The sequence below is a fragment of the Diplotaxodon limnothrissa genome, linkage group LG20 (genome assembly GCF_057381915.1).
Source record: "Diplotaxodon limnothrissa isolate DT_005_m linkage group LG20, D_limnothrissa_male_GT1.1, whole genome shotgun sequence".
Classification (NCBI taxonomy): Eukaryota; Metazoa; Chordata; class Actinopteri; order Cichliformes; family Cichlidae; genus Diplotaxodon; species Diplotaxodon limnothrissa.
Window position 1 is genome coordinate 8,056,423 of NC_140615.1, and position 24,640 is coordinate 8,081,062.

General features: G+C 38.8%; 3 protein-coding genes across 7 annotated transcripts in view; 1 reads left to right on the forward strand and 2 right to left on the reverse strand.

The window, feature by feature from the left end:
* Positions 1-9,477, forward strand: part of prdm16 (PR domain containing 16) — a 170,028-nt gene extending 160,551 nt beyond the window's left edge. Inside the window, 9 exon segments of the mRNA XM_085344223.1 lie at positions 196-1,840; positions 1,981-2,068; positions 3,938-4,110; positions 4,212-4,289; positions 4,577-4,746; positions 5,168-5,339; positions 7,972-8,229; positions 8,735-8,915; positions 9,343-9,477. Coding sequence (XP_085200349.1) covers positions 196-1,840; positions 1,981-2,068; positions 3,938-4,110; positions 4,212-4,289; positions 4,577-4,746; positions 5,168-5,339; positions 7,972-8,229; positions 8,735-8,915; positions 9,343-9,477 — 2,900 coding nt within the window.
* A 4,934-nt stretch (positions 9,478-14,411) lies between these two features.
* On the reverse strand, positions 14,412-18,818 carry LOC146610456 (uncharacterized). The gene is made up of 5 exons (XM_085345532.1): positions 18,575-18,818; positions 15,733-15,804; positions 15,248-15,331; positions 15,031-15,162; positions 14,412-14,947 (listed from the first exon to the last, which is right to left on the reverse strand). The coding sequence occupies exons 1-5, from the start codon at positions 18,816-18,818 to the stop codon at positions 14,667-14,669; spliced, it is 813 nt and encodes a 270-aa protein (XP_085201658.1). The 3' UTR covers positions 14,412-14,666.
* Positions 18,819-21,123: 2,305 nt separating this feature from the next.
* Positions 21,124-22,421, reverse strand: LOC146610457 (complement C1q-like protein 2). Of its 5 annotated transcripts, none has more exons than XM_085345527.1 (5): positions 22,181-22,421; positions 22,008-22,070; positions 21,718-21,801; positions 21,502-21,633; positions 21,124-21,407 (listed from the first exon to the last, which is right to left on the reverse strand). In XM_085345527.1, exons 1-5 carry the CDS (start codon positions 22,419-22,421, stop codon positions 21,124-21,126), a joined length of 804 nt encoding a protein of 267 aa, XP_085201653.1. The 5 variants fall into 5 exon arrangements, with proteins under 5 accessions (XP_085201653.1, XP_085201652.1, XP_085201654.1 ...); XM_085345526.1 differs by having other exon boundaries at positions 22,008-22,079; XM_085345528.1 differs by having other exon boundaries at positions 22,008-22,041; positions 22,176-22,421.
* Positions 22,422-24,640: the final 2,219 nt, after the last annotated feature.

The window sequence follows — 24,640 nt, forward strand, 5'->3', positions numbered from 1 at the left end:
CAAGACCACTTTTTTTCAGATTGTGTAAGTTATCCTGTCCATACGAACCAGCTCCTTCCTTTCCTAAAACCTTTTTTTCAACAGCCGTTTACATTTAAATGTTCATGTTACTGTTGCTTTGGTATACAAAGTTAGAGACAGTGTTAAAACTGGTTTAACTAGGCCCTGGTGGGCTGCATCTTTTTGTTCCCCCAGGCGAGGTGTGCCACAAATCCTACACCCAGTTCTCCAACCTCTGTCGCCACAAGCGTATGCATGCTGACTGCCGCACCCAGATCAAATGTAAAGACTGTGGGCAGTTGTTCAGCACTACCTCCTCCCTCAACAAGCACCGTCGCTTCTGTGAGGGCAAAAACCATTATGGCTCTCCAGCAGGGATGTTCAACCCTGGCATCCCCATGAGCTCCAGCCCAATCATGGCTAAGGCTAAGTCCCACCATCCCCACCTTTCTGGTTTAAACCAGTCAGGTTTAGGCTTCACTGACTACTTTCCTTCCCGACCTCATCCTCATGCTGGCTTGCCCTTCTCCCCAGGACCCCACGGCTTCCCATCCCTCCCACATGGTTTCCCAGGTATTTTTCCCCCATCGCTATATCCACGACCTCCTTTATTACCGGCCAGTCCACTGATAAAGAGCCCGCTGAGCAGCAGTCAGGAGGTGAAGCTGCCTCAGAGTCCTCTAGATGCTCCTCCATTGTCTCTAGTTAGTTCCACAAATGGCAATGGTGTTAACAGTTTGAGTCAGCACGAAGACAAAGAGAAGGAGAATAAACTGGATTTGTCTTCTAGTGGAGAAGCCAAACCAAAATCAAAGATGGCAGATATGTCTGACGGTAGTGACCTTGAAGATGTCAATACCACAAGTGGGACAGATTTGGACACCACCACAGGTACTGCTTCAGGGGACGGCTCTGACCTGGAAAGTGATGGAGAGAGTGAGCGTGAGAGAAGTGGTAAAAGAAGGAAGCCGTCTGGCACTGTATCAAGCCAAGAGGCACACCAGTTAGAAGACACAAACCGTGCATTGATATCAGCCATGTCTAGTTCAGGGAACCTGTCGATTGATCGTCCGTTTCTTGCTTCTGCATCGCAACACTCCTTCTTCCCCCCACCCGATGAGCAAGCCCTCCCGCCCACAACCACCACAAATTCCAATGCAGCCACCACTGATTCCATAAAAGCCATCGCTTCTATTGCAGAGAAATATTTTGGTCCAGGTTTGATTGGACTTCATCAGGAGAAGAAGATGGGTCCACTGCCCTATCATTCCATGTTTCCCTTCCAGTTCCTGCCCAACTTCCACAACTCCCTCTACCCTTTTAGTGCTGATCGAGGTGCTCTCAATCCTAGCATGTTTTTTAAAGCAGAGCCCAAGTCACCTCGTGAGCAACTGCACAAAATGGTTTCTAGTTCCCCGGCAGCTCCTGCTCCCACAGCAGAATCACCGTTCGATCTCACCACGAAACCCAAGGAGGCCAAGATAGCTCCTTCAACACCAACAAACACCTCAAACCCCAACAATAGTACTGGGAGCAGTAGTGGACATTTAGCAATATCTAGCAGTGAAGAACAGCCATTGGACCTCAGCATTGGCAGCCGGAGCCGAGGGAGTCATAATGGTGTGCCAGCTGAGCCCCATAATCGAAAGAACCACATCTATGGAGGTGGAAAAGGGGTCTCAATCAAGGATGAAACTCCATCTGGTTTTCCACACCCTCATTCACAGTCTTTGCACCAATCAACCATCACCCAGCACCAGCAGCCCCAGGCACAGCCACACCAGCCACCACCACTGCACTATGCCAAGCCCTCAGCATTCTTCATGGACCCCATATACAGGTATTTCAGCCCGGATTAGACCAGACACTTCCACAACCAACATCAAGGCGTTTTTGTAGATGCATTGAAGAATATGAGGTTGGGCATTCTAGATGAAGTTTGACCTTGGTACGTAACCCTCTGCCTTGATATTGGTCCAGCAGGGTGGAGAAGAGGAAGCTACTCGACCCGGTAGGAGCTCTGAAGGACAAGTTCCTCCGGCCCTCGCCGCCACTCTTCCATCCCCAGGTACATAGTGCACACATGACCTAGCTTGGTTTGAGACTATTCTTTTTAAGAAACAGTAAATGCTACGTGCACATTAAACTGAAAGTACACCAAGAGACTAACAAGCAGGGGAATTGACCGCCAGGTATTGCATACAAGCTGATTATTCCCAGATAGTATTGACTATTATTTTCAAACTATGTATTATGTGAAAATACCTCACTCCTGCCTCCCACGCTGCTTAAACCTGAATTGATAGGACCCAAGCGCCATCATTCCAAAGTGTTGATGTTATTTTCTCAAGGGTTCTGTATGATTTCTTCCTTTGTTTACGGAATGGCGCCTGTGTACCTCGTCAGCTTTACCTTTTTTCAGAAGACACAGCCTGTTATCGCTGCCCTTTGATAATCAGTCACATTGTTCCACTGTCCCCAGACCTTCCCCACCTCTACATATCTTGATTACAAGCAATGATAGTATTAATAAAAGAGAGAATAATAACCATTTGAATTGTAACAAACTGCCTCTCTTGGCCACGCTAATCTTAGTTGTGGCATTGTTTCATGTAGTGGGAGCCCACAGGCAAGCTAATAACTCAAACCCCTCAGAGTTTTTTTTTCTTTTCTCTGTGCCTGGCTGGCTGGCTAGATAATAACACCGTGTCCGTCAAGGACATCCTGTGTTTGTGTCCAGGAGAATGGGGGGCTCTCATTGGGGAAACGGTTTAATCTGACCTGGAAATCTGTGTCCTCTATCAACCGTGACTTTGCAATACACACATCTGGTGCACATGCAGACAGATACATTTACACATGAACATGCGTTTGCATATCTCACATGCGTGATGTCATATCGTTAGCCAGCATAGTTTTTTTTTTAAGGTAAATTGCAAGAATTTTTTATTTTTTTTTTGTATTGGTACCTTTTTTCAATTACCCTAAACCCGGGTACAAAATCTTAAAAACATGATGTCATGACAAGGCTCTAAGCATCAAACAGATTTCCTTTTCATCCTTTAAAATCTCATCTCATCATCTCGTAGATTGCGAACTTTTCGCAGGCTGCCCTGCAAAAACTTTTTTCATATTTGAGCGTCTCAGCTGTGATCCTGTCAGTGATCCAAACACAATGCCACCTCTAATTCAGTCTCATGACGGAATCACCCCGCTCCCCCTTGCACCCGTTCTCAGACTGCGAATAAACACATCGAGACGGAGTGTCTGTCCCTGTGTCTCTCCCGTCCCGTATTCACTAAAAAAAGGAAGGATGTAAGCTGTTTTTGGCAAATAAACTCCTACATAACTGGCCTCTTTTGTTCACAAGCTTCTAGGGGGGGAGGGAAGGGGCTATCAGTTGGGGGTATCACAAACTATATTGTATTGCTCCAGTCATGGCTCTTGAATGCCTCATTTAGCCAGTTTGCAGGCTTGCAACAGCAGCTTTGGCAGAAGAAGGTAAGAAGTAGAGAACAAAGCATTAGTAGAAGCTGAGGTTGTACAGAGAGGGGGGCACTGGAGAAACAGTACTTGGGCATTTGTGAATGTGTTATAGGTCAAGGAGGTGACATGCCTTGAGTACAAACAACAAGGCTAACCTCTGATATGCTGCTTCCTCAAAGCTTCCTCCCTGTATCTTTCTCTCACTCCATGTTCTTTCTTAAATTGTCCCTTTGTTTTCAGTGCTTTCTTTTCTGTTTTTAATACACATAAACATGCTGCCATCATGATGTAACACACGCTACGTGCAAAAAATTAAAACTGCCCTTATAAACTTTATAATTGAACCCATAACACGGTAAATAATACAAACTCTGGTTGAATTATTTTTATCCAGTTTTTAAAACATGAAACAAAAAATTTCTCAACTTTTTGAAATCTTCTTATTCCCTAGATGTCAGCAATGGAGAACATGACAGATAAGCTGGACGGCTTTGGAGCACTAAAACTGGACGCACCGCCCAATTCGCTGCAACACTCGGCCCATCCGCTGTTCAACTTCCGCTCACCACCACCTTCCCTCTCAGATGCCATCCTTCGCAAGGGAAAGGAACGCTACGCGTGCAGGTCTGCACCCCTTTTCATTTAAACTAGTTGGTGGAATATGTGCAAATGTGAAAGTGCACCATGCCGTATGCTCACTCATCCTCATTGTCCTTTTGCTCTAGGTACTGTGGGAAAATCTTCCCTCGCTCAGCAAATCTCACCAGACATTTGCGGACACACACAGGGGAACAGCCCTACAGGTATTCCTTTCTATTTTTAATTCAGAGAGTCTTGAAAGTTTCTGAAATACCGTAGTTGACATATTTCCCTTTGTCACGGCTATTTTTCAAACCTGCCTTTACTTTGTTTGGTACGTCTCTTTCTGTGAAACTTCAGAGAAAAAACAAAGTGAATACTTTTAAGCAAATCACAAGAGCCTTAAGTGGTTTCTTGCTCAACTCAGCAGATAAATAATACATCTTTAGGGCCCTTCTCACTCTACTGCACTTTCAGCTGACATTTAAATACCCCTGTTCTTCTTCGTCAGGTGTAAATACTGTGACCGTTCATTCAGCATCTCATCCAATCTTCAACGCCATGTCCGCAATATCCATAACAAGGAGAAACCCTTCAAGTGTCACTTGTGCAACCGCTGCTTTGGTCAGCAAACCAACCTCGATCGCCATCTCAAGAAGCACGAGCACGAGAACATTCCTGGTCAGTTTGCAACTGCAATGATGGCTGTGCGAACTAGTAATGTAGTCAATAAACAGGAAGTGTTTGCTTAGTTGATTGTTTGAATCCATTTTCACACATGGGTTATTGAAAAACTGTCAGAAAAGAGCATAACTTATATAAAACCTTTTTGCTATCATGTTTATCTTCCACACAGATTTCTGTAAACATTTTTTTTCTGTTTGTCAAAAAAATGTCACGAGAGCTGTGCACGATCTTAGTGTTTAAATGTTAGTAATTGTGTGTTTTGCCTCTGATATTTTCCTAAATTAAATAACTGTGCGATGATCATCACACTAATGATGCTTGTGTGTCTTGGTATGGTATGTGGGCTGTCTGCGTGTGTGTGTCCATGTGTTTTTATGCATATGGATGTGTGTGTCTACATCTCTTTCCCCAACAGTGAGCCAACAGTCTGGGATGCTTTCCAACTTAGGAACGACCATCTCCTCGCCAAACTCAGAGCCAGAAAATCATGCACTTTTAGATGAGAAGGAGGACTCGTACTTCTCAGAAATCCGCAACTTCATTTCCAACAGTGAGATGAACCAGGCCTCCAGCTCCACGGATAAAAGGTAAGACGAAAACCCGCTCACAAAAATTATATTTGTACCATGATTCTCACAGAGATCTCCAGCGATTACTTTCCATCCATGTGGCTAACTCTTTTCTGTCAAGCTTAGATTCTCACCCGACCTCATCCTGAATTTAACATTAATCCTAACTACAGCAGAAAGAACTTGTCAGATGTTGTCAGGAATGTTGTAATGCATCTCCTTTATTTAGGACATCTAATCTTAGGTATGAAAATCCAGAAAAACAAACAAAAAGTTTGTTCAGTTAAAGTAAACAGCTGCTCTTCTACATCTCTAGCGCCTTCCTCCTTCCCGCAATCAACAGTACAGATCCATGAAATTGGTACACAGCGCTCCCTAGTGGCTAGAACACACTTAGTACCATTGCACTAAAATAAATGAAAAAAAAAAGGTTTTCTTAATTTTTCACCTTTCATTTTTTAAATGTAAAACATAACTGTAATTGTTCAGTATACCAATTTTCACACATTTTAGTTTCTTTAATGTTTAAAGTTTATATAATGTGTTTGTGAATGTCATGCTCAGTTCTAAATACCCTGCAGACCAGTAGCACAAGTGTTAACCCTGTTAGTTTCGCTGCACTCTAAAAATTTTGTAACTTGCTTATAAAGTAAGGAAAACTGTTTTTTATTTAAAAAAAAAAAAAACAGGTTTCTTTTTTTAAATATCCTCATAAAAATGGAAACTTCCTGCTTTAAGTTCTGAAAGGCTTTTATAGTTAACAGAAAAGGGCAAGAATTGTGTTTTGGGAAATAAAAGAAGGGCGATTTTCTGGTTTGCTCTCTTGCATTGATTCTGCCTTCGTCTCATTCTGGATTCCTTTCTGGTAGTCTCACTTTCTGCCTGCCACTTCCTCATTCTCCCCCACACCCCCTTTTTTCTTGTCAACATGCATTATGTCCAAAAGACACAGTGGCAGTTTAGCCCCTCTGCCATCTGGGATCAATACCGAGTCTCATCCACAACAACCTCGTCTGACATTTTAATATCTGTAATTCAGACTAAGTGTTGTGCTTTCTGTCCTCCCACCAGACAGCCTGCTGTTTATTCTCCCTCTGAGTGACTGAAGTCAAATGCTGAACACAAACACACATTCATGGATGACTATCTATAATCACTCCTAGCTGCCCCCACATCACAGTTCCCCACCCCCTTCAAAATTCCCTTTTCAGCATCATGGCCAGTCAAAATAAAAGCCCCTGGGAGCCTTTATTTTTGTATAAAACTTTGACCTGTTTCCAAACTGGTGATGCTGTAGTTGCTGAGGCAGCACTGCTGCTCACAGGGTGGGACAGAATGAGAAAAGTTAGGGAGTATAGGTGTGCACGCATATTTTCAGCTCCACCACAGTGTGTAAGGACTCACCGCCTTTGGCTTGAGTTTTAGGTTTGGATAAAACTAGAGTTGGAGCTGCTCCCTCATCTGAGACCGGGCTGCAATAGCTCTCAGTTTGGACCCTAAGGGGGACTCGGGTTGAGGCATTTATCTAAGAGATCCACTGATGATTGAGCTCTTCCCCTATCCACTCACTGTGTACCCATAGCCCCAGTCTGCTAACACAAACACCCAACTGACGTGTTTAGACTAAATGACAAAACCCAGGGCCCCCTATGTCAGAGCTACGCTTCTCTCTCCATTCGCAGGCATGTACTTTTTCCCCGCCAGCCAGCGCTGCAATTTGATTATGGTGATATTTAATCTAGACTGAAAGAGAAGAACCCCCCTCCAATCTCACAAAGTCCCTCTACCCACATTCACTCACCCAGTCTGCGTGACCCAATCCTGTCCCCGTGCACCCCTTCCCAGAGGTAACCCTGTCTGATTTGATAAATGTCCACTGTGTGGCAAAAAATGAAAGGGGTAAATTTGCCATCCCAAAGGAAATGATATCATGAGCCATGACATCGTGGTCTGGGGGTGATGGAAGCGGGGGAGGGGGTATTGGGGTGCAAGCTGGAAAATGTACAGATGGCAGGTCGTAATGGTAGTGTGCTGATAGCCTGTTTGCAGCCAAGCCATCATCTTCCTTCAGTCGTGCAAACTGTGTTCCACCACTACAAAGCGTTGAGGGGCATAGAGGACTTAGTCTGAGGTGGACCATGCCCTGGTCTGTTTGTGAGGAGCGGGTCAATTAATCATCTGTGGGCCATCGGAAAAGTCCAGGCAGACTGTCAGCACCCATGTTGTTTGTGTGGACTCGGGAGTTAGACTTTACATGCTGTCATTAGATTATTTTTGTTTCTCTTGCTACTCATGATGAGTCAGATCGTTAAAAGGTTAGGAAATGGTAACAGCCGCCCAGCCAGCTCAAGAGGGACATAGCCTCTATCTTACATTTTGATCATTTGTGGTAAAAAAGTAAAAAAAAAAAAAGAAAATCAGGAATTTACACTAGAAATCATATTTTTAAAAAATCAAACTCCCATTTGGTTTGTCTACATGTGTTTTTAACTAAAATCCAGGCCACTATACTGACCACGATTCAACTTTTCTGTGTTCCCATTGTTTCCTTCTGGCCCCTCCTGATTGGCTTGGGAGACTCAAACCTCTTTAACTCAGATGTCGCACTTCTAACATTTCCTCCCTCCTCTGACCTTTGATCCCTCCGCAGATCAGACCAGCCTGAGGAGGAGCACCCTCCCAGCCACAGTTTGTCCAACTCCAAGCTAGGTCTCCAGGGTCTGGAGGAAGAGGAAGAGGAAGTGGAGGGTGACGATGAAGAGGAGGAGGAAGGCAGCCTGACGGAGAAGTCGCACGACGAGGCGCCCGAGTCCCCGTCTCCTGTCACAACAGGAGTGTATGAGGAGGATGAGGAAGAAGAAGAGGCAGAGGCGGCTCCATTAGCGATGAGCTATGAACACACTCGCAGGTATTTGTCTGTTTTAAATTAGCAGAAAAGGTCCAAGTTCATTGACAAGATTTACCCCAATATATCCCAAACAACCACAAAAATGTACAGCAAATGTTGAGTTTTAACAAAATTTGCAATACTTAACAATCCAACTAATGCATTTCCTAAAGAGCACTGTAAATCGACAAGGGCAAACAGGGATAACACATGTACTAAAAATGTCCCCTACACAGATTCTCAGATATGTAACCCAAAGTCAAGTGCTTTGATTAGGCTAGTTTCTTTAACTACTCTTTAAACTCTTCAACCCTTTTCTTCCACTTTATTTCTGCTGTCCGTTGATCCCTTTTATTAATCATACCTTTACTTTTCTCTTCACTTCACATTCTCCCTCCCCTAATTAACTCGCCATCTGTTCCATCCCTGTTTTTTTATATCTTTCCATCAATTTTTTCTATCCATCCTCCAACCAACCCATCCACGCTGCCCTATTTCTTCCATCCACCCATGCTTCGGTGTGCAGGTGTATAGAGGAGGAGGGCTCTCTCTTGGACCTGGAGGCACTGCCCAGCTTTCCCAAGAGCTTGGATGGTTTACGTAAAGCAGCCAGTGACGAGCAGCCTTTCGATGTTAAAGACATTTTTAACACTTCGCTAGAATCTGAGGCATTGAAAGAGACATTGTACAGACAGGCTAAAACCCAGGTATGTGACTGGCTTTTGGATGTCCGTTAAAAGAGGAAGGGCCGAGTCGCTCAGATAAAATAGGAGGAAGGGCAAAATATGTTGACTGGAAAGAAAGATCAGGGATGAGATGGATGCTTTCACATTTTCAGGAGCTAAACAGCACCTCTCTTCCTACTTTCCTATATCTTTGTATTTCACTTAACTTACTAACACATCACCTACAACCTTCTCTATTCGTTGCTGGTGTATTAAGTTTTAAAACAATTTAATTAAATTTTGTTACAAGGTATAAAGTCATGAAATTCGAAGATAATCACAGTTGAGTGAAACACCAGCAACCAGATGTACTGTAATCCTTTCATTTCTGGACGTGTCGTTGGACACAATGAAAGCTTACTGAAGTTTCTGTATTTTCCTAAAAATCATCCGTCTTCTTCTTTCACAGGCTTATGCAATGATGCTGTCTCTCTCTGAGAACAACCCTTTGCACGCGCCCTCCCAGAACTCTCTGGACGCTTGGCTGAGCATGGGAGGTGGACCGTCTGAGACGAGCAGCTTTCACCCACTCAACCACATCTAAGCGAGAGAGAGAAAGAGAGAGAGAGAGAGAGAAGGTGGGAGGAAGAGTAGGAGGAGGAACAGAAAGACTGAGTGGACATGAGTAGGGGGCAAGACAAAGGATGATGGAGAAGATTTCATTGTCATACACATTCAAGATAGAAAGAATGAGTTTGTGTGGATGTGTGTGCTTGTTTTGTGTGTGTGTGTCTGTGTGTGAGTGTTTGTTAAAGAAAGAAGGGGAAGATTTTCCCCCAGGTGAAGGGTCTTGCAAAGACTGTCAAAGCGAACGCACTGCTAAGCTCCTGTTGATGTGAAGGACATGATGAATGCTTCTCAATAGCATTGAAACTCTGCATTACTCTGATCCTCCCCAAGTGCACAAGGCTTACCGCAGCACCACAGAGACCCTGCGTAAGGCTCTCATAAAGACTCTTAATGACTGATACGTCTCTAAAGTCTGTATACACCGCCTACTACAAACACTGCAGAGACATGCTGCATTGGCACTGCATGTCCACAAGTTGGCACTGTTTCACCAAGAATAGAGTGAGAGTGTTGACCGCTGTCTCCGTGTTTCCTCCACCAACCATGGGTGACTTATTTACTGATTTTGTTTCAGTAGTAACAGCAGAATCAACAATAGCACCACACTAAATGTTAGTTAAAGAATTGGCAGATACAATAGACTGTTGATTTTTTTTTTTTAAAGAATTTTATTCTACGTTCAAATGTGCTTTCAATGAGTTATCTGGGCCACTAGCCATTGTAATTGGTTATTCAAACTTGATCATGCTGAAAATGGATTTAAATCATGTTCAGAAAAAAATGAGGAAAGTCTTTCTCTGCTTGTTTCATTGTCATTTGTTAATTTTATTCACATTAATTTTTCTTTCCTCTTACACAGTATTGTTTCTTCGTAGGCACTGCAGTGCTTAATTGTTAATATAATTAATTTAGAGAAGGACCAAAATTGTATGATATGTCATATGATGTACAAATTAACCTAGATGTTCATAGGAAGAGTGGTATGTGCCAAATAACCCATAGAAAATGTTTTGTTCTCTGACAATCATTTCATTTCCAAGGGGCTTGCATTTGCTGTCATAGTTTCTTTGTTTTTTCTTTCTTACTAAGCGCTTATATATTTGATTTCAGAAGTGTGTGTTTGTATTTATTTTTGGTTGTTTTGTCATGGCAGGGGGAGTGAAAATGAAGAAGTCATGTTATCCCTCGTTTCTTGTTGCTGAAGGAATGGTAAACTATCAGAACATGAGGGAGATTCAGAATCTCTGGTTTTGATGGGTTAGTGTGCCAAAATGAGAAAAAAATACAAAATCAAAACAAAAACAAAATAAAACAAAAAAACAAAAAACATGAAATTAATTGATTTTATTTATAGTGAAATATAGCTGTAGTTAGTCTTAGATCCTATTTGGCATTGAAACATCCTGCAGTGTTTAGCCTTTTTATTTCCTTGTTTTAGTTGAACCATTTTACCCAGTAGGCTGAATGTGTCTTGTTCAAAATGGTTCAAGTACTAAAGGGGGCAGGCTTGGACAACCTTCGTTATGGATGTCATGAAAAGGGCATTACATTGTTACACTATTGAATCTGAGTAGTTTCTACAACATCGAGCTCCCCCTTTCATCTGTTTCAGATTTAATACATGTCTTATAACCAACAAATACTGTTGTTTTTTGTTTTTTTAATGAGTTGTCCAATTTTATACGGTCTAAAATTCAAACGCACACAGCCACAACTGCACGAACATGGCATAATCACTGACTATTTGAGAAGAAAGACAACAACTCATTAAACCAAAAGAACTGATAAAAACAAACCACAGAAAGTATTAAAACGGGCATCGTAATTCTGCTGGTCGGTCCATTCAAATTAAATGTCTAGCTGTCTAGCTGGATGGGGAAAACCGAAACACTTGATAACTTCTTAATCTGAAATTCTTCTTCTGAGGTCATACTGAAAACTCATTCCATATGGTCTACAAGGTAGCTGTGCCGTGGAGGGGCGTGAGTAATTTACTGTAGATAGCTGCAAAAAGGTGGAGCGTGGGCATTGTTGATCACTGTTCCTCTCCGCATACTGGGACTTTTCTAACTAGGCCTGATGCTGTATTTTGAAAATAGCACTTAAATCATATGGGTCCAAGCCAATAATTGATCATGCTTAGGTCCCTGAATGTTAGAACAGATACATTTGGTTTCACTTTCACTAGATGGGCATGTTGTGCTCAACATGGAGAGGTAAGGATAACAGAAGCACTGTAATTTTTCTTCATGACAGTAGGTGGTAGTGTGATGCTAGGACTGCTGCATCATCTCAGTTTTCTAAAGACAGATGTCTTCTTTTTATATAATTCTACTGAATGAGATTCAATTCATGGTAAATGCATTGCTTTCCAACTTGTGGTTACAAAATGTAAAGACTTGGGTCATTAAGTTTTAAGGTTGACTGTTTGTAGTAATTCTTGTCATGGACTACTGTAATAAGTACGCGCTGTGTAAAGCAAAGGAACTGAAGGCATATAGGTATTTCATTTTGCCAGCTTCAGAACGTATTCTGGCAAGTGGTCACTGAAATATGTTTCAGCAAAATAGAAGATGGTTGCTGTTTGCCCCCGCTGTTACAGGAGAAAGTAAAAAATATACATAGTTTCTTTTTAACTGTATAGTATTTTAAAGAATGAAAAACATGGTGCATTTGTCTGAAGAAAAAAAATCATTGAAAAATATGGGTTTAAATGGATGGTGCTTGTTTTGTTAAAATCTGAGTTGTATATCGCCTCTGTTATGTTTATTGAAAGCAAACAAAAAAAAATTTATTGTGCATGACGTGTTAGCAGTCATAATGATGTCCATTTGTGAAACGTGTATCAAATCAAAAAAATTAAAAATTTAAAAAAAAAGAAAAGAAGGAAAAAAAAAAGAAATTCGTAGATGCACTTATTGTACATGTGGTTAGGTTAGTATGTTTGACTTCAACTTCTGACTGCCTTACAGATGTTTGGACAGGTGGTCCCGAAAGACTTAGAAAAGACTTGTCAGAGAAGACATAATGAAAAACAATAAAGGATTGTAGAATAATATTGAACAATTCTGAAATTGCAGTTCTTTTGATGCTTGTGATTATTGCAGATGTACTTTAGAGAAATTTCATTGAAAAGATATGACTCTGATGTTAATTCTGTAGAATAGCAATGTATACCAAATGTAATCTTTCCAATGCTATGAAGAATTTATACATGAAATTGATATGCAATAAAACCTGTGTGCTTTTTAAATGAGTCCTCCGTTGTTTATTTGTGGGCTAGAAGTGCCTGAAATAGTCACTGCTCAGCAAACAAAGGTGACAATGCTTTGAGCAGTTTCCCTCCACTCAAAGCAGCCACTCTAACCAGTTCAGTCCTCCTGTTTGTGAAGCTTAAAGAGAGTGAGAGGCTGAATTGAGGCCTGGTGTAAGATACTTTCAATAAGGTTTATTTTCTAAAAGAGCATTTTTGCTTCTTACTAACAGAACTTACACACAGTATTATTTGCCTTGACCTTATAAGTCCCTTTAAATTACTTATTTTGCTCATTGTGTGAAAAATATTGAATTTAATTATTATATCGCTATAGAAATTGTTTTTTGTCATAAATATAACCTTCTCACCTTTAACTCATGGAAATAAAAAAGTTGAATTAAGTGTTGGATGTCCAGCCAATTGGGCACATGGTGGAGATTAACTTTAAAAAAATTAAAAATAAAAATTATTGTAATTCTTCCCAAATTGCAGTTTCTACTGATTAAATTGTGTTTAAGAAATGGCAGTTTCTTTTGTAGTTGTTGAGGTCAAACAAAAATCTAGAAACCCTTTTAGATTTAGATGTAGTTAAACGTGCAAAACTACTGGGTAGAAAGAAAGATTTGATTGACACTGTCGTGCCAGTAAACAAACACGATCTACATGAAAATGTAGTCAGGAGGAAACATTGCCCAAAGGTTCACACTCAATAACTTATCACCTTTTGAAGAAAAATGCAGTGAACTCATCACCCAGCAAAGTGTGGAGGAAAAATTAAACAATAAAAATCATAATGTTCATATTTTGTTAAATATTATTTTGCTGCTGTGGGCTTTACATTGAGGATTATATTAAGTTTTGGGTTGTTGTTGTTTTTTGTACCCCAAATCCTTCTTATACGCTATTGATTTATTCTTTGAAATTTAGTACATAAACAATTCTACATTTAGGTTAGGATGTGTTTTAATTGAGCCATTAACTCAGTTTAAATACAAGTCCAGCGGGATTAGAGGTGAATGGTACATTCAGGAGAAATGTGTTCTGTGATTTGAGGTCCAAGTGAAAAATATGAGGTTAAGAGCTGTGAAATAGAAAATAGAGCCAGACTATGGATTTAAAAGCAGTCGGTATCAAAGTCAGTTGCATAAAAACTTTAAATAAGCAGGTGCTGCATTGTTATTAATGTTGTAAGTTAGTTGGAATAGACTCTTTCATTTGGGAGAAAGTTAAACTGCAAACAAGTTGGCAATAATATGTGTTTGTGACGCATTAGTTACAGCTTTTCCATATTTCCAATCAAATGGTGGGAATGTATGTGTTGGATGAAGTCTGTGCTGAGTTGTAGTAGTGCAGGTGTAAAACAGAAGCCATACTTAATGGCAGCCAAGTGTTGATGTAAGAAATCCAGGTGTAAGCCAAAAGTGTAAACTCTGTGGGACATTGCAGGAGTTTTTCATGAAGATGAAAAAATAAAGTTAGCTATTTGTTTAATTGACTGTAAATTGACAAGCAAAGGATTAAAACAGTTACAGTTACAGTAATGTCTAGCTTTCTTTCTGTCTTTGCTTTCTAAGGAAATAGATCGTGCTATATTAACATGGTTTTATAAATCACAAGGTATTTACATGTGCGTAATTTGTGTTTAAGTGGGTCTGTTACTATTCAACTTTTTTTAAAAAGTAGAAGAAGAAGCAAAAGCAAAAGAAAACATTTAACCCAATCTCTCTTTTTAAAAAACAAAATTTGCCAACAATTAAATAAAAGGCTAAACAAAGTAAGAAAACATGATGATAGTTTACATATTCATACTTGTGGCTGCTCAGTCAGCTTCATATCTAGAAAAAATGCAGAGTAACTAATACACTGGTAGAGTGTGCTTGCACAGATATCTTAGGCTGTTTTTCTTCTCACATGGGGAAAAGCAGATGTCCACTGAACGTGCTGTGCCGATTTTCATTGTCAAAAATCCAAGCGCCATTCCACAGTCGCAAAAACACCACATCTCCTACCTCTAGTAGCAATGTGACACCATTAGAAGAACTGACTGAATGAGGACTGCTCGAATGTTCGTATGCAATAAAGACGTGCTCTCCATTCTTGACCAACACAGCCCCTGAAGGATGTGAATGATGTCCATATACATAAAATTCAAAGTGGTACGCTCCTCTTACTGGTGCAGTGAAGGAACCTGTGGGACATTTTTAAAAATTTAAATGGAGTAAACATTGTCATCAAATCAAATTAATTCTAAAAATGTATGTATTTGAGTACCTGTGTGTGAATTATAGGCATTTCCAATATTGGAAACAACATATTTGAAGACCAGAGGCATGTATGTGTTAAATGGTCCAATATTTTGTGAGCCTGTGCCTAACAGAGAGGCTGAGAAAGCCACACGTTTGACTGAGAGAGAGAGAAACACACGTGTTAAAGTGACTTATGTTCCAGTAACTGTTTCAATAATGAGATTGTTTCCTGTTCAACAAACCTTCTGCTTCTCTCTTCAGGACCTCCACCTGGTTTTCTGTGATGTTTGCCCTACTTTTAATGGTGATTAGCTCTCCTCCTTGTGCTGGAATTAAATGAATAATTACATTTTTTAAAAAGATACTGTTTGACTATGAACATTTTTAATAAAATCACTTGTTGCTAAGCTTTTGAGCTAACTATTTCTCAGTGCAACACAATGTACCTGGTTGAAGTGGGATTTGCTAGGAGACAATTAACTAAATACTAGTGTGGCTGTATGTGTATATTTTAGCATGCATGTATAAATTATGACCCCTGTGTGGGTTACAGTTACTTGTGCATCCAATTCTTGTTATTTAAAGAAATTAAAGATGTATGAGACACCATCATTTCACCCTGGAAAAACTTTAAGAAGTTTAAAGAAATGATTAAGAGCTCAAACTTCATTACGACATTCATGTCTGTGATGAGTGTATGCAAACTTGTGAGCACAGACGTATATACCTTGGCTCTCTTGCTTCAGCTTATCCATTTCTGCCCTTAGCAACTCCAATTCTTTCACCTTAGCTGCTTGTGCTGACAAAGAGAGTGATAAAAAGAAGAAGAAGAAATAAAAGAGATGATATATGGTTCAGCTCAGTAGTTGGAAGCACTTTTCCCATTAGTTTAATTGCTGTAATATACTACTGTTAGGTTTGGGTTGTTTTTGGTTGTTTTTTGTGTAATTCTGTCTCTGCACACACCACAATGGATTTTAAATTAAAGAATCAAGATGTGAGTGAAATGCAGACCTGCAGCTTTCATTCAATGTGTTTAATAAAAGTATTGAAATAACTACTTTGGTATTACAATTTGACAAATTAACATAATTTTAAGTACAATCACTTCATGAAGTCAAGAACCCACAGACATCACCAAATGCTGTCTTTCCTTGAGATGTTCTTCTAGGCCTTTGATTCAGTTGCTGCGTGTCACACTCAGTTTGGGTAGAAATCTATATCTATCTATATCTCTCTGGTCCTCATATTGAGAAATCTAGCAAACAAATACAGTTAGAATCAACTACAGGTCCTTTTCCCTTATGTTTGTCAGGAAACAATGAGGGAAAGGGCCTTACCCGGCCATGAAAGTGGTCATCAGTACACTATCCAATTACTTAAGAGTCTTTGAAAAAAATTAAATAAAATTATATATATATATATATATATATATATAGGCCCATTTTCTGTTGGAGCCAATAGCCAGTTGATTGTTACTGCGATTACTGTAATTTACAAGCTACTTCAGAAATGCAATGCAAAATTTGTTGTGTGTGCTTGTAAGTGACCTCACTCCTCCAGTATTTGCTGAGAATGTGATAGGACGCTTATTTATACTAAAACTTAAATATTTATTGGGGAATCTGTCCCTCACAGGACATATATCCTGTTTCTCAGTACAAAATGCAAGCAACCAAACATGCATCACATCTTGATTATTACAATTATTTATTCTATATGCTGAGCAAATCATCCCTGGATCACCTGAAAAAGGTCCAGAATGCTGGTGTATTGCTACTAGTTAAACTGCAACTTGAGTATGCTTCTCACTGATATATAATAAGGTAAGCATCTATGTTTTAGTGTTCCCGCTATGTTATGTTTAGAGTAACTTAGTTCAATGAGATTCTCTTGTCCTACTCAGTTTTCCTTAATTTTTCACTGCTGAGTATATATACCTTGATATTGTTCCTTCAGCTTGTCCAGCTCAGTCTTTTGCAACTCCAGTTCTCTCACCTTAGCTGCTTGTTCTAAATAAATAAATAGATAATTAAAAATAGCATGACATATTTGCAGACACCATGCCAGTGGTTTAATTAAATGGATTCTCAGGCCACACATTATACTTTACCTTCATTGTCTTCTCGCAAGTATCTCACTTCAACCTTCAGTGCACCCAACAAGGCACTCATCTCTCTCAGCACAGAATTGATGTCAGTAACACAGTTGTGTTGTTGATCAGAAGCTTTTGCTTGTCCTCTCTCCTGGGATCCAGTTTCCGTTAACTGTGGAATTATTTCATTGTCAGACTCTGTTTCAAGCCTGGCTGTTGTCATCTTACAACTCATAGTGTCCAGTTTACTGTTGTTTCTGTCTTAGGTCCAGCCTTATATAGCGTCTTGATTGTCAAGAATTTTGGGTCAATCATTGGCAGAATTATTTTATTATAAACACGTGCAGAAGATAACACTTGATACTTCTGACCTACTATGGCCTTGAGCTACCCCTCATTTCCTTTTAGTTTTTTTTAAAATGACTTTCTTTTTATAGTCTTGAGCAATAGTTCTCCAGGTTTTCTGAAAGCCTTTCAAAGTTGTTCTTTGGACATAGGCTGCTTTTTCACTCATTTAGAAGGAGTCTGTCTCAAAAACACATAATTGGTTCAGATTTCTTTAGTTGAATCTATGAAACTGACCAAAGATAGCATAGTTCGATGGACAATGAATAGTATTTGTGCACCAACAAGATGACTCCCAAGTTATCAGCTGAAGACTTGGTTTATATCAGTATGGTGTGCAAAGTTTATTTAAGAAATGTGAGGAAATTCGACAAAAGAAGAAGTGGATGGCCCAAAAAACTATTTACAGCAGACCGACAGTTCACATTGCTGTTATAAAGGTGTATCTTTTCCATTGAATCACACATTGTGATGAAAGTCAAGTAGATCTAATCTACTGGTTTAACTAAATCAACTTGCAGCCACTGTTAATCTATTTGAAATCTTTGACTAACGATTCTGGCAGAAAATTGCTTATTAAGTACTATGACATTGAGAAACAGCATCAGTACTAACTGAAAGTTTAAGAGGTCAAACTTATTCTAACCATGAAGTGATGGCTCAGTCTGAAATATGGCTGACTGAAGGCTTCAAAGGGGAAATTAAAAAACACAAATTTGACAACATCAAATACATTTTGTAAACTCATCAAACTGACAGCACTTATCAGAAACATATCATTTATGGCATACAAACAGATAACAGATTCATAAGTTCCTTAATTTTTTTAATTTTCAGGTACAGTAAATGTTTCCTTTGAAACACGAGTCTTCTGACAATGTTCCAATTTGTTGCTTATAGGGAGTAAAATCTAACACAGCAACCAGACACAGAGAAACCCCAATAAAAATAAACTATTCACCCAAAACTAACCTTCGTGCTGTTCTTTCAGCTTGTCCAACTCCGTCTTTTGTAACTCCAGTTCTCTGACCTTAGCTGCCTGTGCTAAAAAAACAGAAAAAAATTAAAAGTAAGACATAATTCAGTGAATTAAAGCAGTGGTTTCTTGTGCCATTACATACTACTGTACCTTCATTCTCTTTCTGTAAGTGTCTAATCTCTGCTTTCAGTTCAGCCAACAAGGCACTCATCTCTCTCAGAACAGAATTGATGTCAGGTTTACATGTTTGCTCAGGGTCAGAGGTTTGTGCTGTTTCCATTCCCTGATTTAAAAGTGGAATAATTTTGCTGTCAGAGTTTATTTCAAGTTGAACTGTAGAGAGAGTGCAGATTAGCAGCAACAATGGAAAAAACACTGTCATGTTGGATCTCATGGAGTTTGTGCAGTTCAGTGTTTTTTCTTAACTCCAGCCTTATATAGTGTCTTTAATGTCGGTGACTGTCTGGTCAATCATTACCATGGATGTTTCATCAGAAACATTCCCAGGAGATAGCACTGTTACTTTGGACTTGTCGTATTTACACTACACTCAAAATGTTGTAAGTATAAAAAAAATCCCAGTTTTTTAATAACAACACATTTTTCATTCATCAAATGAAAATAAATTATTTTGAATCAACTATAGATGGGATTGTGAATGGTGGTCTGTCTTTCTGTGTTGGCCATGTGGTAGACTCGGGCTCAGTCCTGGGTGTACTCCACCTTTTGCCAAATAACAGCAGGGACAGGCTCCAACAAACCCACATTTGAACTCTATAAGTGGGCAAGAAAATAGATGATGGATTTTACTACAGACAGAACTATTCTGCAGTGCCAGTGCCAAAGACTCACGGGCCTATAAACATTTAACAAAAAAATCTTTCATCTAGAAATGTGATAATCAATAATTTGGTTGGGTTTAGACTCTGACTCTTGGGTGTATGTCTGTAGTGTTTTCCAGTGGTTTTGTGGTTAAAAACAGTATATAGGTACGGTTACAAAAAGGCCACTGTGACTTAGATACAGGAGTGATTAATGACTCTTACTGTATTTGGGATATGTAGCATATTTTTTGTTGTTTTTGCTGTTGTTTTTCTTTTTATATATAAAGCCAGTGTTCTTCAAGAAGATTTCAATAATTCTGTACTTCTAAGTGTTGACAAGACATTGCATGGCATTGCCAAATATAGTGGTCCCCTTCATTTCTCAATACCTCTTCAATCCCTCAATCAATTTAATTTTATATATATATATTTACAGATATAAAGATAGCATAAATATAGCATAGCATATCTTTGTCAATACTTCCCACAAATGTTCCTTGGGATCAAAAGAACTCAAACTTAGATTTATCTCTCTCGAATATTTTTTTCAGCATTCTTTTGCCCATCCAAAATCTTTACTCTGATTAGCCTGTTCAGCGTGTCTTTTTTTTTTTTTTTTTTGCAACTCTGCTTAGTCCAGCATCAGTTACCTCTTTACTGATGACAATTTGACCAGCATTGACCAGCCATTCAGGATGTGAGGTTTATTTTGCTTGTAGCAAAGACAATGTACTATTCGTTTAGCTCAGTTGTGCACAGGGCCTATTGAGTCTATTCTTGCTGAATAAATGGAGGTAGAGTTGGAGAGGGTGTAAAAGAGACTGTAACCAGAAGTTTACAAAAGCCTGAAAATACAACAGCTATGCATTTATTTGATGCATTGTGTGTTATGTCGATGATATCAGTAAATCAGTTTCAAATATCATGCTGGTCTGCGATGCCTGTATTTATTAGCAGCACCTATTTATTGGCATATTTCTCACATCTTTGTTAACCGTGTTCATTTTACCCTCTTGATGTGATCACACTCATTTATGCAAAAAAATTAAAATTAAAGTTGGGACAGAGAGCAGCACAGATTATGTTGGAGGCCAATGACCACTCAAAACACAAGTACAGAGGACATCAACATCCTTTCAGAACACTAAGCAAATACTGCTGCTGTGGCACACTGGAACTGATAAATACAGTGCTACCATTTGCAGTTTCAATACCAACGCTGATACTTTCAACCTATTGAGGCAGCTTATTAAGGGGTGTTTACTATTACTCCATTTGCTCTTTGTAATCTGCACTGGTATAGTGCTGGCTCAAAACTACCTAAATCTTCAACTAAAGAGCAATGCTGCTTAAATTTTAAGCCTATATGAACTCAGATATTACCTCTCTTTCTCTCCGTCTCTCTTTTTATCTCTCTCTCAAGTTAAGTAAAAGTCCATAAAATGTAACAGAACATGCCAATATTTAATTTCATATATATTTATTAGAATTATGATTGCTGTACAGCTTACTCGATAAACAGAACACAAAGGTTGATTCTTTCATAGATATAAAGGTAAATTGAAAATTGTCTTCATCACATAAAACATTTCTACAAAACAAACCAAAAAAATAAAATAATCTTAATATGTACAATTGTCTTAGAAAATTCTACACCAAATTAAATCTGGCACGGAACTAACAGTCAGGTGCTGAGGTACTTTTTTTAATGCAAGTAAAGACGTGTAAATGAAAAACATCTTCGATTTTTTTTCTTGTTGCAAATGTTATTTTTGTTTAGCATTTTTGTCAGTCGGGTTCATACAAATATCAGTACAGAGAACATCTTCATACTGCTGCGGAGTGTGCACGAGCAAACTAACAACTGTTTTCTGCTCACATGGTAAAAAGCAGATGGCCGCTAAAGGTGCTATGGTGATTTTCACTGTCAAAAATCCTTGAGTTAACCCACTGGCGCAAAAACACAACATCTCCAACCTCTAATAACAACGTGACACCATTAGCAGAACTTCCATAATGGGAATTCTGGTGTTCATAGGCAATAAAAATATGCTCGCCATTCTTGATCAACACAGCTCCAGTAGGATGAGCTGCATGACCATGTGCACCAATGTAGAACTCAAAGTGGTAAGCTCCTCTCACTGGTGCAATGAAAAATCCTGTGGGATGTTAAAATCAAATAGAGAGTTGTCACCTACAATGATCTCAACTTTGTCATAAAGTCAGATTTTTCTTTTTCTCATAGATGCATACCTGTATGTGGATTATATGCATTTCCAATATTTGAGACGACACGTCTGAAGACCAGAGGTGTGTGTGTGTTAAACGGTCCAACAGTTCCCGACCCCGCAGCTAGCAGAGAGGCTGAGAAAGCCACTTGTTTCACTGAGACAGAGGACAAAAGCACGTTAAAATGACTGATGTTACATTGACTGTTGCAATAATGAGCTTGTTTCTAAATTCACAAACCTTCTCTCTCTCTCTTTAGAGCCTCCACCTGGTTTTCTGTGGTATTTGTCTTAGCTTTAATGGAGATCAGTTCTTGTGACTGTGCTGTAATCAGAGTAATTGGTTAAAAGAAAAAGAAAAAATGAGCAAAACCTGAGTTACATTGTAAATATTCATTACTTTGGTGTCAGTTACTGAAAACATATATTTAAATATATCATATTTCATGATGTCCAGAAAAAAAAAACAGACCGAGCATTTTCCTCATGGTCTTTAATTATTCATCATTTTTCACTGCTGAGTATATATACCTTGATATTGTTCCTTCAGCTTGTCCAGCTCAGTCTTTTGCAACTCCAGTTCTCTCACCTTAGCTGCTTGTTCTAAATAAATAAATAGATAATTAAAAATAGCATGACATATTTGCAGACACCATGCCAGTGGTTTAATTAAATGGATTCTCAGGCCACACATTATACTTTACCTTCATTGTCTTCTCGCAAGTATCTCACTTCAACCTTCAGTGCACCCAACAAGGCACTCATCTCTCTCAGCACAGAATTGATGTCAGTAACACAGTTGTGTTGTTGATCAGAAGCTTTTGCTTGTCCTCTCTCCTGGGATCCAGTTTCCGTTAACTGTGGAATTATTTCATTGTCAGACTCTGTTTCAAGCCTGGCTGTTGACAGGAAGGTCAGCAGCAACAATGGAAAAAGCATTGTCATCTTACAACTCATAGTGTCCAGTTTACTGTTGTTTCTGTCTTAGGTCCAGCCTTATATAGCGTCTTGATTGTCAAGAATTTTGGGTCAATCATTGGCAGAATTATTTTATTATAAACATGTGCAGAAGATAACACTTGATACTTCTGACCTACTATGGCCTTGAGCTACCCCTCATTTCCTTTTAGTTTTTTTTAAAATGACTTTCTTTTTATAGTCTTGAGCAATAGTTCTCCAGGTTTTCTGAAAGCCTTTCAAAGTTGTTCTTTGGACATAGGCTGCTTTTTCACTCATTTAGAAGGAGTCTGTCTCAAAAACACATAATTGGTTCAGATTTCTTTAGTTGAATCTATGAAACTGACCAAAGATAGCATAGTTCGATGGACAATGAATAGTATTTGTGCACCAACAAGATGACTCCCAAGTTATCAGCTGAAGACTTGGTTTATATCAGTATGGTGTGCAAAGTTTATTTAAGAAATGTGAGGAAATTCGACAAAAGAAGAAGTGGATGGCCCAAAAAACTATTTACAGCAGACCGACAGTTCACATTGCTGTTATAAAGGTGTATCTTTTCCATTGAATCACACATTGTGATGAAAGTCAAGTAGATCTAATCTACTGGTTTAACTAAATCAACTTGCAGCCACTGTTAATCTATTTGAAATCTTTGACTAACGATTCTGGCAGAAAATTGCTTATTAAGTACTATGACATTGAGAAACAGCATCAGTACTAACTGAAAGTTTAAGAGGTCAAACTTATTCTAACCATGAAGTGATGGCTCAGTCTGAAATATGGCTGACTGAAGACTTCAAAGGGGAAATTAAAAAACACAAATTTGACAACATCAAATACATTTTGTAAACTCATAAAACTGACAGCACTTATCAGAAACATATCATTTATGGCATACAAACAGATAACAGATTCATAAGTCCAACAGTAGAGAATTACAAATTGGTGTTTAGTTGTTCACATGTAATTAAAAAAAAAGTATTGAAATCAAAATAGCTATGCTTTGGTGTATTTGTATATGTATATGACAGCACTAAGCAACCTTCCACAAAAAAAACAAGTTACAGTCATAGACCAAACATGGTCTTCCTCAAGTTCAGATGAGTATTAAAGACCATTTTCTGTTCTTCCTCAATAAACCAATAAACCAAGCATGAGAACAAAGTCTGGATTATAAAGAGCAAGGAGACAAACAAAAACACCCACTTGAAAGCTAAACATCCACGTGTGATCTTCGCCCCCCATGTACACCAACAACTCTCTGAAAAACAAGTCAAAGTCAAACTGAGATTTAAAAAGTTATTGTTTTACAAATATGTTGACCTTTCCAGTTAAGTTAGAGAGGATGGACTGTGCTGACTGAGCCTGTGATGACATAAAACAGTTGCAACAGAAAACCCAACTCTAAAAGCAAACAACATAAAACAAAACAAGAAATAGTTCAAGATTAATATTCTTTCACATTTTGGTTAAAAACAACAACAACAAACAAACAAACAAAAACTCTAATCAGTACAAATCATCATTACTAGTCTGCAACCTGCCCTAAGACTAATGTACACCCAAGCAACAGGTAAAGCAGGGAGACAAGTTTCTTTTAACACTGCAATATAGCTACAAAGCATTATCATTTGACTTCCAAAAAGGCTCTTTTTAAAGCAAATGCTGGTTTATTAGATAATTTTCATTTGTGGGCAAACTGCCTCTTAAACAGCACACTCTTTGCAAAACTGCATTTCCAGCTCACAGTTCCCCAGAGTTTCCACTAGAGGGAACTGTTATAGTTAATTTCAATATTAAATAATTGTGAGCGTTAACTTATCGTCCTGAAAACCGGGGGGGTCTTTCAGTTTAACTGTTTTTGTCCATTACAGAAGACATAATAAATGGGCTGGGTCTCAGGAACACACCTCGTTCGTCATTTCTTATTTAGGTGATTCGCTTGTTTTCAGTGATATTTAATGCCTAATATTTGAAACACTGGTGGCATTTGGCATATAACAACCAAGAAAATTTCCAAAAATGAACATGAAAGAGTAAATATCAAAAATGTCCAAGATTACAAAATAAATTAATTAATACTTCCTTGATTAAATATTAAGCTTAATGCTTGATTAAATACTGCTGTCGCACTGCTTTTTCAATAAACCTTTATATAAAGGAAGTTTACTATTCTTGATACAGCTTATAAATGTAAATATTAT